The following is a 12,071-nucleotide window of genomic DNA, read 5'->3' as shown; positions in this document are numbered from 1 at the left end:
TATTGGCACCTATTGCTAGAACGCCGAGCAGAATTGTTTTAATAGGGAAGTTTTTCGCATGCCGACATTACGCCATTATGCTGCTGATTCGCTCAAAGCGGGTCGTCTTCAATGGGCGATTTGAAGGTCATCTGGCACCTTAATTTCAAATTTGTTAATTGCATGTTGTAGAGAATTAAATTTCCGTTCTCTTGATATTGGTCAATATTGGCACCTATTGCCAGAACGCCGAGCAGAATTGTTTTAATAGGGAAGTTTTTCGCATGCCGACATTACGCCATTACGCTGCTGATTCGCTCAAAGCGGGTCGTCTTCAATGGGCGATTTGAAGGTCATCCGGCACCTTAATTTCAAATTTGTTAATTGCATGTTGTAGAGAATTAAATTTCCGTTCTCTTGATATTGGTCAATATTGGCACCTATTGCTAGAACGCCGAGCAGAATTGTTTTAATAGGGAAGTTTTTCGCATGCCGACATTACGCCATTATGCTGCTGATTCGCTCAAAGCGGGTCGTCTTCAATGGGCGATTTGAAGGTCATCCGGCACCTTAATTTCAAATTTGTTAATTGCATGTTGTAGAGAATTAAATTTCCGTTCTCTTGATATTGGTCAATATTGGCACCTATTGCCAGAACGCCGAGCAGAATTGTTTTAATAGGGAAGTTTTTCGCATACCGACATTACGCCATTACGCTGCTGATTCGCTCAAAGCGGGTCGTCTTCAATGGGCGATTTGAAGGTCATCCGGCACCTTAATTTCAAATTTGTTAATTGCATGTTGTAGAGAATTAAATTTCCGTTCTCTTGATATTGGTCAATATTGGCACCTATTGCTAGAACGCCGAGCAGAATTGTTTTAATAGGGAAGTTTTTCGCATGCCGACATTACGCCATTATGCTGCTGATTCGCTCAAAGCGGGTCGTCTTCAATGGGCGATTTGAAGGTCATCCGGCACCTTAATTTCAAATTTGTTAATTGCATGTTGTAGAGAATTAAATTTCCGTTCTCTTGATATTGGTCAATATTGGCACCTATTGCTAGAACGCCGAGCAGAATTGTTTTAATAGGGAAGTTTTTCGCATGCCGACATTACGCCATTATGCTGCTGATTCGCTCAAAGCAGGTCGTCTTCAATGGGCGATTTGAAGGTCATCCGGCACCTTAATTTCAAATTTGTTAATTGCATGTTGTAGAGAATTAAATTTCCGTTCTCTTGATATTGGTCAATATTGGCACCTATTGCTAGAACGCCAAGCAGAATTGTTTTAATAGGGAAGTTTTTCGCATGCCGACATTACGCCATTATGCTGCTGATTCGCTCAAAGCAGGTCGTCTTCAATGGGCGATTTGAAGGTCATCCGGCACCTTAATTTCAAATTTGTTAATTGCATGTTGTAGAGAATTAAATTTCCGTTCTCTTGATATTGGTCAATATTGGCACCTATTGCTAGAACGCCGAGCAGAATTGTTTTAATAGGGAAGTTTTTCGCATGCCGACATTACGCCATTATGCTGCTGATTCGCTCAAAGCAGGTCGTCTTCAATGGGCGATTTGAAGGTCATCCGGCACCTTAATTTCAAATTTGTTAATTGCATGTTGTAGAGAATTAAATTTCCGTTCTCTTGATATTGGTCAATATTGGCACCTATTGCTAGAACGCCGAGCAGAATTGTTTTAATAGGGAAGTTTTTCGCATGCCGACATTACGCCATTATGCTGCTGATTCGCTCAAAGCGGGTCGTCTTCAATGGGCGATTTGAAGGTCATCCGGCACCTTAATTTCAAATTTGTTAATTGCATGTTGTAGAGAATTAAATTTCCGTTCTCTTGATATTGGTCAATATTGGCACCTATTGCCAGAACGCCGAGCAGAATTGTTTTAATAGGGAAGTTTTTCGCATGCCGACATTACGCCATTACGCTGCTGATTCGCTCAAAGCGGGTCGTCTTCAATGGGCGATTTGAAGGTCATCCGGCACCTTAATTTCAAATTTGTTAATTGCATGTTGTAGAGCATTAAATTTCCGTTCCCTTGATATTGGTCAATATTGGCACCTATTGCAAGAACGCCGAGCAGAATTCTTTGTATTAGACTAGTTTTTCGCATGCCGCCATTATGCTGAATCGCAAAACCAGGCGATTTTTTTAATTCGCGATATTTTTGATTGATACAGCTGCGGAAAATGTTGTTTAAATGTTTTTTGACGTTTGATCTGCTTGCTCATCTCTGTGATTTGATTCTGATCCAAAAAAAAAACAATTTTTGAGTAAATGCCTGTTGTACCTTGTAGAATGTGGCAAATTTGCAAAATTATTCTGCCAGAATTCTGCCAGAATGAGGGTGGTCCCTTTTCGTTACAATCCACCTTAGGTGCTTTTTCTAAGTTTGTGTTCAAGGTATTTTACTTTTATTTAAAACGAAACCGAAAGAGCAACTAAGTTTGCAAAACTTACGAGGGCAAAAGTCGCTCGTGTATAAGTTGTACCTTGTTGCACGGCAGTTATGAATATATGCCGTGTAATATGTTTTGCTGAACTTCTGTACTAGCACTTCTGCACTTGTGGGTAAATATTGCATCTTTTTGCGCAAAAGGTATCACAAAGGTGTTACAAAATGGATACCCAGTTTAAGCCGTGGCTTATCAAACAAATATCTAGTGGAAATTTTTTGGATTTGGAGTGGATTGATGACGAAAATAAAAGGGTTTTTAAGCTTCCCTGGACAAAAAAGAATTACCCCCACTGGGAGGAACATCATGAAATTTTCAAGGTATTTACCTGCTTAAGCAATTATATTCATTTATTTACCAAAAACATTTAATAATAAAATTCTGCAATTTCTTTTTATTGAGTCAGTTATTTTACTAAAAGTGGCAAACTGTACAAAACGTGTTTAATGTTGTGAAAAAAACAAATCTGTTATCAAGTAGTTCTCATGTTTGTGCATATGAACAACAAATTGCCATTTACATTGCAGGCTTGGGCTCAACACAGAGCCGAAATCAAGAAAGAGCCAGAGGCCTTGACACAGCACATAAGTTTGATGAAGAGTAACTTCCGAACCATCATCAACAAATGCCAGGAAATTGAGGAACAGACGAACCTCCACCAGCTTGGCTTACAAACTGGAAACTACAAAGTGTACAAAATTCTGGAACCGGAGGAGGCTCGAAGTAATACAACATTTGAAATATTTGTTTTATTACAATATTTATTCTATTTGTATGTTACATATATTACTAGTTGCTTGCCAAACATTTTTTTGTTAGTCATATACCCCAAATATCTGATTTAAAAATTTTCAATTACTTAAATAATAATTTAGACACGCAATGAGCCATTGATAAATAGTGAGCTGCAGAAAGCTGTGCACACTGTTTCTGCCTATCAGCACCTAATTTAGTATTCCTATATCACAAGCAATTTCTAGATGAATTGCTCACAAAAACTCTTTATGTTTGTGCTTTCGCAGTGAAACGTATGTTTATGAAAAGTGTGTCAACGAACAGCGACCAATCTGAAGACATTGTCGAGATTCAAGCATTGAATGGAAATATGTTGGATATCAAAACCATAGCCGGTAAAGCTAAAAATCAAAGTGCTCTAAAATATTGTGTGGACAACATAACTTGGTAACAATTGTCATGCAATGTTCTGTAATTACTTATAGGCCCACCCAACATATCCGATGACTGGATAAGAGCTTCTGGCAACCTTGGTGTAGCCTTGTTACACAACAGATCGGATGATGAAAGTGAAAAGTCAGCTACATCGGTGCAACCTCCAAAACCAAAAGTTTGTTTATATTAAAATCAATTAAAACTTTTGTTTATGTTAAAATGAATCAAAAATTACTCAAATAAGCGGGGAAAATAAAATCGCCATTAAACTTGCCCATTTAGGAAACATGGGGTCCTGCATGTTGTTGCACTGTTTTTTACCGGTTAAGTATTCCCATATATATAATACAAAATATATGTACAATATTTAAACCACATTTTATTGCAGAGAAAAAGAGTTCAAGAACCCAAAGTGGAAGACCCGCTTTTCAAACCAAGGGAAATAATATTTGTCAACAACAGCGAAGACGACATGTCGCAAATTCCAATCGAGATGGAAGGCATAGAAACCATAACCAGCAGTGACATTGAACCAGAAACCGAAATGATTCTTACCGAAGAAAACACTGCCGGATTTCAGATACTTCTAGATGCAGCGGAAATTGCAGCTGAGGGTATGGGATAATGAAGTAGTTTTTACAATTCGAGAGCTTTTTCAGAATGTGTGTTGCATCCTGCAGGCAAGGATGTGATACTGGAGGAATTTCAAAGGCAGCCCAGTGAATTAAAAATTAATTCAATGAAAATGATTTTGGATGCCTACAATATACCATGTGTGTATGGTTTGTGTTACTTTTCTTGTCTGTTTATGAACTTTTTGTTGTCCTTGACTTTAATTTTGATTGTGTTTGCACAATGACTATTGCAAGATGCTTCATACTGTTGATGATAAAACAAAAACATTATAGATTATAGCTTGTATAATCCTCCAAATTGTCACCACTGTGTTATGTAATGGACTTTGTCATGAATTGCTAATGAGCGGTTGTATAAACATAAATTTCAACCATATCCAATACTCTAAATTAAAACATGCTACTTTATTCAGTGGAAAGTCTTCTCACCTATGAACTCATAGTAAAATACGAAAACACGGAAGTACTCCGACGAACTGTGGATAACATGGACCAAGGCTACCGCATCCAGCACGGCGACCACGCCAGCCAACGGTGGTACCTGGAACTCGAACAGGCCGATAGCCACCCTCAACGACTCCAGGATTTTGAGCTGGAGTCCATTCCTTTGCCCATTGCACAAGGCGTAGTGTCTGAAGCATTTGATACCGTTCTGCAAAAATCAGACGCTGGTATCGTGTTGAAATCGGAAGATGACTGTACTCTCTGGGGGAAACGCCTATGCCAAAGTCGTGTGTACGCCTTCACTAGCTTCAGCCATAATACTGACCCCGACGTGGCAATTCAAATGAACAGGGAAGAGGAAATTCCTCTCTTTTCGTATGTCAAGTTTTTTGATGCTTGGATGCCTTATGCCAAGCGCATGGTAAACACAATGCCTGAATATCGCGTACAACTTGCCTTTGGCCGAAAACCGCGCCTACGCAGCAGCAAAGTCTTCATCAGCGCCACTCTTATTCCTATGGCGGCCGCAGCTCTAATGGACGTAGCGGAACAACTTAGCAGTGATGAGCCTGAAATTGACAAGCAGAAGTCGCTAGACGACGCTATTCGGTTGTGTTTGCAACCAGATAGCTTTTGACTTTTCGGGGCCCACTCTGAACATGGTAAAGCGTGAAATTCAATGAATTATTTCTATTGACCTGTTTCACTACAGCGTTTTTAGTACAAACATTTTCTGTTGTGTGCGACCGGGTCGTTGTGCATACGCAATTCTAGCATGCTCTGTACTTCGGACAAAGTATTTTGTGATAATTGAGCTGTCATTTAATTTGGTTTGACCGATCTTTACAATCCCTGGTTATTGATACTCGAACAAAAGCTTTCAATTATAAATTTTGGAGTTCCGCAGCATCACCACTTGTTTAAAATGGAGACAAAGTACACAGACAACTGTGGCACCAAACAGAACATTTTTTAATAGCTAAATCCTGTGTTTTGTCGATTTTACATGTACATGAAATTCTGGGATTTGACGAGCCCCGTTTTTGGCAACTAGTGTTTTTTTTCGCTTAACTTTCTGTTTAACTATGTTTTTGTTCACCATCGTTGTGAAAGTCTAGCCATTTGAAGAAAAACCCTATATAGCTAGAAAAATGTTGTTTTTTTTATCACAGACTCACTACAATTTGATTTTGTAAAATAGGTGAAATCCATAGCGCCCTCTATGCGTTATAGAGGGCGCTATGGTGAAATCGTTTCTGTCTCAGGGAAAGCCAGAGGGCCAGTTTGTACAGGCGCCTTTTGCGGGGATTCGCCAGTTTGGACACAATGTAAAAAAATACAATTTCTAAGAACTATTTATTGAACCGCTAATCTAGCACATAAATTTGCCACAAATACCAGTAGCAAAACAAAAAATACCCCAAAAAACTTCATCGGGACGAGAGTCGAACCCTTAACATTCGAATCCCTGGAGTTAAATGTGGCAGTAAGTCCTCCGTCACGCTTCACTGAATAATATCAGCACATGATTCCAAGCTTCAGTTTGCTTGAAAACAAACAATTCTAAATTTGACGCAAGCAATAGTTGCAGCGTTTGCCGTTTGGGGTTTCTTGCTTTCTTGAAACAAACTCTTGTTCTAAAACGATGAGCTACGAAAGAGCCGTGTAAGTATTAAATGATACAAGTAATTGCACATAGCAGCTTATATTTTTGTGTCAAAAAAACCTGCAATAATTTGGTGACGAAATGTACAATGTTACGCCAAGTTGAAGACACGTGTGATTATATGTGGCATAACATTGATCATATATTTTTCAGTCCAGAATACTGCCAGGGCGATCACACATTTAGTGTGCCGATGAGCTTGTTCGAACAAAACAGGCAACGGCTGTGTGAACGCCTGCAAAAGGTGGATGGGTTGCCAAAGAATTCAGTTGTTCTCCTTCAAGGAGGTGAACAGAAAACACAGGACTCGACAGATCGTGACATAACTTTTCGCCAGGTATGAAAATCTGTGATATTATAATTTTGTATCTTGCATGGTTGCATGTGTGTTTCACACACAATTTTTTTAAATGTGGATTGATTTACAATAACCAGATATGTGAATTATAAAGGGTGGTAATTGATAATCCTTGTAACATCACAGCAACAAACTATGTTGACGTTTTTAAAATAATGTACTCATTAACATCACCCACATTAAATGCCAAACTTTGTCTAAATAATTGTTGTATTGTCAAACCTTTGCAGGAATCATATTTTCAATGGTGTTTTGGTGTCAGCGAATCCGACTGTTACGGAGCAATAGATGTTGCAACAGGCAAAGCTACTCTTTTTATTCCAAAACTACCAGACTCTTATAGTGTATGGATGGGTGAAATCTTCCCACCCAGTCACTTCAAAGCAAAATATGCAATTGATGAAGTGAAATTTGTGCCTGAGGCAAGTATTGTTATCCCTAATTTGTGCAGCGATGTGTTTTGAATGTTTTTTTGTTCATGTTTAGACATTTTTATTCTTATTTTAATCAACTAAAAGTGCAACAGTTCACTAAAAAAACTGACTTTATATTTTGAAATTTGTGTTGTAGATATCAGATGTATTGAAGGAGATGAAGGCTTGCACTCTTCTTACACTGGTAAACAAATGTTTGATACAATTTCAAACAATATACATTATAAGCAACAATCATGTAATTTTAGCGTGGAGTCAATACCGATAGTGGCCTCACAACCAAGGAAGCTGCATTCGATGGAATAAGCCAGTAAGCGCTATTTTGATGTTCCATTTGTTGTTTTTTTCACAAAACTTGGTTTAGTAAAGCATGCTTAATTATAAAAAAAGCTTTGAGCATGTAAATCACTATGACTTGTTTCTCATGTGAAGGAGGCAAGCAATGATTGGTCAGAGAGACTTGTACATAAATGTGATTCCTAACTACATCAGCAACTAAAACTATTTTAAAATTATTGTTTGTTCTTAGGTTTAAAGTAGACAACACCACACTTCACAAGAACATCAGTGAATGTCGTGTGATTAAATCCGATCTAGAGATGCAGGTGCTTCGCTACGTGAACCGCGTCAGCAGTGAGGCACACAAAGAGTTGATGAGAAGAGTTCGACCAGGTTGGATGGAGTATCAAGCAGAAAGGTTTCGTTTGAAAAATAACAATTTTGTCACGCAACATTTAGTGCTCTAACATTTGAGGCAATAAAAAGTGTGGTGTGTGATTTAAAACCTCAGTTCCTACCTGGCTTTCTAATTGGCTGGAAGTAAATATTTGTAGTATTAAGCCAACATTTGGATACTGATTAACCATACAGTAAGCCCCTTTTGAAAGTAGGTAGGCCAGAATCTCAGGTACTATATCTTCCAATTACCACGCTACAATGCTGTATTCAACTTTGTTTGGATGAGGAATATTCTCTTATGATTTATCTAATTTATTTTTTTCAGTCTCTTTAGTCATCATGTGTACACCCACGGCGGTTGTAGACACGTGGCATACACCTGCATTGGTGCAACTGGGGAACATTGTGCCATATTGCACTACGGACATGCAGGAGCGCCTAATGACAGAAAGGTCAAAGACGGTGATATGTGGTAAGTTTGATAAACAAAACAGTCAATATATATTTTGATGAAATTGCACTTGTGTTATATGGTGTATGCCTTTTAACGTTGACAGCCTTTTCGACATGGGTGGTGAGTATTACTGTTATGCGAGCGACATTACATGCTCCTATCCTGTCAATGGGAAGTTTACTGAAGACCAGAAAAAGATTTACAATGCTGTTTTGAAGGCAAACAGAGCTGTACAGAAAGCTCTAAAACCAGGTAATTCCACATGTTGTAATAAAACATCAGAAGGTCTTGGCTTTTGCAACTCTGTTAAAGTTTGTTTGGTTTTGTTTCACATCAAATTAAAACTGCTGGTCTTTAATAAAAGTGATTTTATTGAAATCTGGCTTTGTAAATGTTTTTGAATTCATTCAGTTTCACTTGATGGTGGCACAAATTCATGCCTTTTTCTATCGACTTTTTTGTCAGGTGTTTCTTGGGTGGACATGCATTTATTGGCCGATCGTGTACAGCTGGAAGAGCTGAAGAATATCGGCATCATCCACGGCGATATTGAGGAAATGATGAAAGTACGACTTGGAGCCTTGTTTATGCCCCACGGACTGGGCCACTTTATGGGTCATGATGTGCACGATGTGGGGGGTTACCCCGAGGTACGAAAGTTTAACATTTCTATTGCTTTATTTTTTACCGTTCTTTGGTTTGCCATGTCATAGTAGCATCAAAAACAAATATGTAGTAAACGTGCAGGTGTAAAAAACCGCACAATCTGCAAGTCACAAGCTACACTTATGAGACCTGTCTGTAGCTTGACGATGTAAAACCATCACCTCGAAAATAACTTGTACCTGCATTTTTGGAGAAATAAGCAATGCAGCAAACACTACGATATTTGTAACACAGAGCCTGACTTCACTATTGCTATTAGCGCTTGCTTAGTCGTAGTGTGGTTGTACCTATAGTGTGGTACCCAGCGGATGCCGGAGACTCGAAGCGGTGGCCTTGTCTGCAGATTACTTAAAACACCATGTATTACATCACTCCACAGGGTGGGCCGTCTCGACGTGACGAAGCAGGATTGCGAAGCCTGAGAACTGCTCGTACCATGGAAGCCGGCATGGTGCTTACCATAGAACCTGGTATCTACTTCAATTGGACGGTTAGTTTATTTGCTTCCATGTGAAGTAATCCAGAACTGCGCGAGGTCAATTATAACCAAGGTGCAATATTTTTGCAAAAACGTTTTGCGTTGCGACAATGCGTTTTGCAAAACCTTGTATGGGAAATTTCGGATATGTTTGCGGAATTTTCGGATATGTCCTCGGAACAGTTTGACTGTAAACGAATAGTGGAACTGAAATGTTTATTTTTATCTTTATGTAAATTGGCCAAATCTAATGTTAAAAACAACTGCTTAAAAATTAATGGAATAATTTGAATCCACAACTGTGTGGGCCCTGTAATCAGCAACTGCGCGCATCTTTGCGAACTGTTATTCGAATGCCTGCAACACGTTAAAAAGCTCTTTTCCGATGACTTGGCACTTTAAGAAAACTGACCCGGTCTAAAAAACACAGAACAGTGAAGTAAAAAGAGACTGATGCCACCAACCGAATCATTCGTGTTTGAAAGGTAGAGCGTGTGATTCTGCGTTAATTGCAGTCTGTTCACGATGCAGCAACCAACGCGCTCAGTTCCAATCAACAAGCCCTGTTTAATTGTCCTAAGGATCTAAATCAAAACTAACGCTGCAAAAAATATATTTGAGTCAGGCGGCACTGTTACTTCCTAGTGGTCAGGTTCTGTTGACTGTACTGATAAATTTAACGGTTTTAATCGTTTTAGACCATCCAGCAAGCTTTAAGGAACCCGGAATGGGCGAGGTTTATTAACGAGGAAGCAGTAAGAAGATTCCAGAACTTTGGCGGGGTATAATTTAATGATATTGGTGACGATAAACGTATTTACTCTTTTAACGAACCCAAAATTTTATCAAAATTCAATCTCTGTACAATATACCACTTAACTGAACAAGAAATATGATATAAAATATCACAGACGCCGATATAAACCGTAAATAAAGACGTCATCGCGTCAGGCGCCCATCAAGCGATACTTATTTGTCGTTACCACAAAACAGGTTAGAATCGAGGACAACGTGGCGGTGACGGAAGACGGGATGGAGATGCTTACGTGTGTACCACGTGACGTTGAAGCCATTGAAGCGTTAATGGCCGAGGGAAGGAGTCAGCCTGCTCATCCCGTCGGGTCCCTTCTCCCCGGGGACAAGCAGTGATTGTGACGCCATAATTGCAATTTCGGCCGTTGTTGCTGCTGTGTGGCCTTATGCATTTGTAAGCAATTTCTTCGATCTATTTTAATCTCACAAGAACAATAATACGGTTGTTTTGTGTTGGTCGGTTCGCCAAAAACAATATTTCACGACAATTTTTTCCCATTTCCATGTGGAAGGTCATTGCTCGTTTCGCGTTTTGATTCCTCGCATAGTTCCATTTGATTTTTCGCATCGAATAGCAACGAAGCAAATCCAAGAAATTCACGTGCAATGTTTATATTCACGATCGCTATTGTGCATTCCGCCAAGTGTTTTTCTCACCGAGAATTGTTGCAAATAAAATCACAATAAGTTACTGGTGGAACTCGCAGGAAGCACAACAACGGCGTTCATTTTTTTTCTCGAGTGAGAGTTGAGTTTTAGAGCATTTTTCTTCGTAATACAACAAGATAAATGAAGAGTGTGTTTTATGTAAAATGTTCCCCAATCATTCATTTTCTCTAGATAAGCTGTAATTTGAAGTGAAGTGCAAAAAAGTTGTTTTAATTTGAGCTTTGCTCCAATACGGATGCAATATATGATTCAATTGTATTTGATCTACGTGATCATGCAACTGCCAAACAAGTCTGAGAAAGAGAAAAAGTTTTTTTAATAGTTTCTGCGCAGGAAGTAATTGCTGGAATTTCTGCGCAAATCGAAAGTTCCCTCATGCAATAAAATTTAATTGCATTTCTGCACTACCTGCAGTATTCCAAACAACAATGTGATTCCATTCCAGTTGACAAACGTTTTCTTTGTGTTGGTGTGCAAATGTGGTAGGAACGACCAATTTGGGAGGGACAACAGCTCTTTTGGCCCCTGCTTGGCTGCGACAATGCAAAATATGTAGTCAGTTATAGCAAAATGTCAAATGTTTGGAAATATGTGGTTTTGCAATTGGATAAGTCTCATTGTGCACCTGGGTTTCCCAACTAGGGATTCCTGGACCCTGAAAAATATACAATGGCCCATGAAGGGCGTGTGCAAGCCCATGAAGGGGGTGTTTTTAATGGTACACTAGGGATCCACGATGATCACTAAATTGACCAGGTGATCCATGAGTTCAGAAACCCTGTTATACCTTCTTGCATAGGAGTTGCCGGTGAAGCAGGCAACTTGACGTCATCAAAGATATCTTGCGGTTAAAAGCGAGGAACCAGAGAAAATAGGGTTAACTTTATCAAGTCTGGTGCAGCCACATTCCAGATATGCAATGATGCATTTTCTGCTCCGAACTGCAAGATTTTCATTTCCAACTCAAAGCAACCTTATCGTAGACAGAACAACTCGGAATCCCCTATTTAAGGCATATTGTTACTTCCTGAATGGCGCCAAATGGACTCTCTTTGCCAGAGTTCATGAAAACAACCCGCCATGCAAATTTACGCGGAAAACAGCACGTCACGTTTTAGTTCTCGTTTTTTTTGCCCTTGCAATTGCATTTAT

At 39.2% G+C, this 12,071-nt stretch overlaps 2 protein-coding genes across 2 annotated transcripts; both read left to right on the top strand.

Moving 5' to 3' along the window:
* Positions 1 to 2,434: 2,434 nt before the first annotated feature.
* LOC145906141 (interferon regulatory factor 5-like) lies at positions 2,435 to 5,815 on the top strand. Its single transcript, XM_082993551.1, has 7 exons — positions 2,435 to 2,774; positions 2,982 to 3,177; positions 3,477 to 3,584; positions 3,675 to 3,799; positions 4,013 to 4,238; positions 4,305 to 4,397; positions 4,673 to 5,815. Exons 1-7 carry the CDS (start codon positions 2,619 to 2,621, stop codon positions 5,338 to 5,340), a joined length of 1,572 nt encoding a protein of 523 aa, XP_082849677.1. The 5' UTR covers positions 2,435 to 2,618; the 3' UTR covers positions 5,341 to 5,815.
* A 395-nt stretch (positions 5,816 to 6,210) lies between these two features.
* LOC145905470 (xaa-Pro dipeptidase-like) lies at positions 6,211 to 10,935 on the top strand. Its single transcript, XM_082992680.1, has 12 exons — positions 6,211 to 6,368; positions 6,523 to 6,706; positions 6,958 to 7,149; positions 7,298 to 7,345; positions 7,410 to 7,471; positions 7,691 to 7,858; positions 8,165 to 8,311; positions 8,397 to 8,545; positions 8,759 to 8,943; positions 9,339 to 9,449; positions 10,136 to 10,219; positions 10,431 to 10,935. Exons 1-12 carry the CDS (start codon positions 6,349 to 6,351, stop codon positions 10,584 to 10,586), a joined length of 1,506 nt encoding a protein of 501 aa, XP_082848806.1. The 5' UTR covers positions 6,211 to 6,348; the 3' UTR covers positions 10,587 to 10,935.
* The last annotated feature ends 1,136 nt before the right edge of the window (positions 10,936 to 12,071 follow it).

The sequence above is a fragment of the Ascidia mentula genome, chromosome 6 (genome assembly GCF_947561715.1).
Source record: "Ascidia mentula chromosome 6, kaAscMent1.1, whole genome shotgun sequence".
In the NCBI taxonomy this organism is placed as follows: domain Eukaryota; kingdom Metazoa; phylum Chordata; class Ascidiacea; order Phlebobranchia; family Ascidiidae; genus Ascidia; species Ascidia mentula.
Note: the sequence above shows the minus strand (reverse complement) of the source record. Positions and strands in the feature narration are given on the sequence as shown.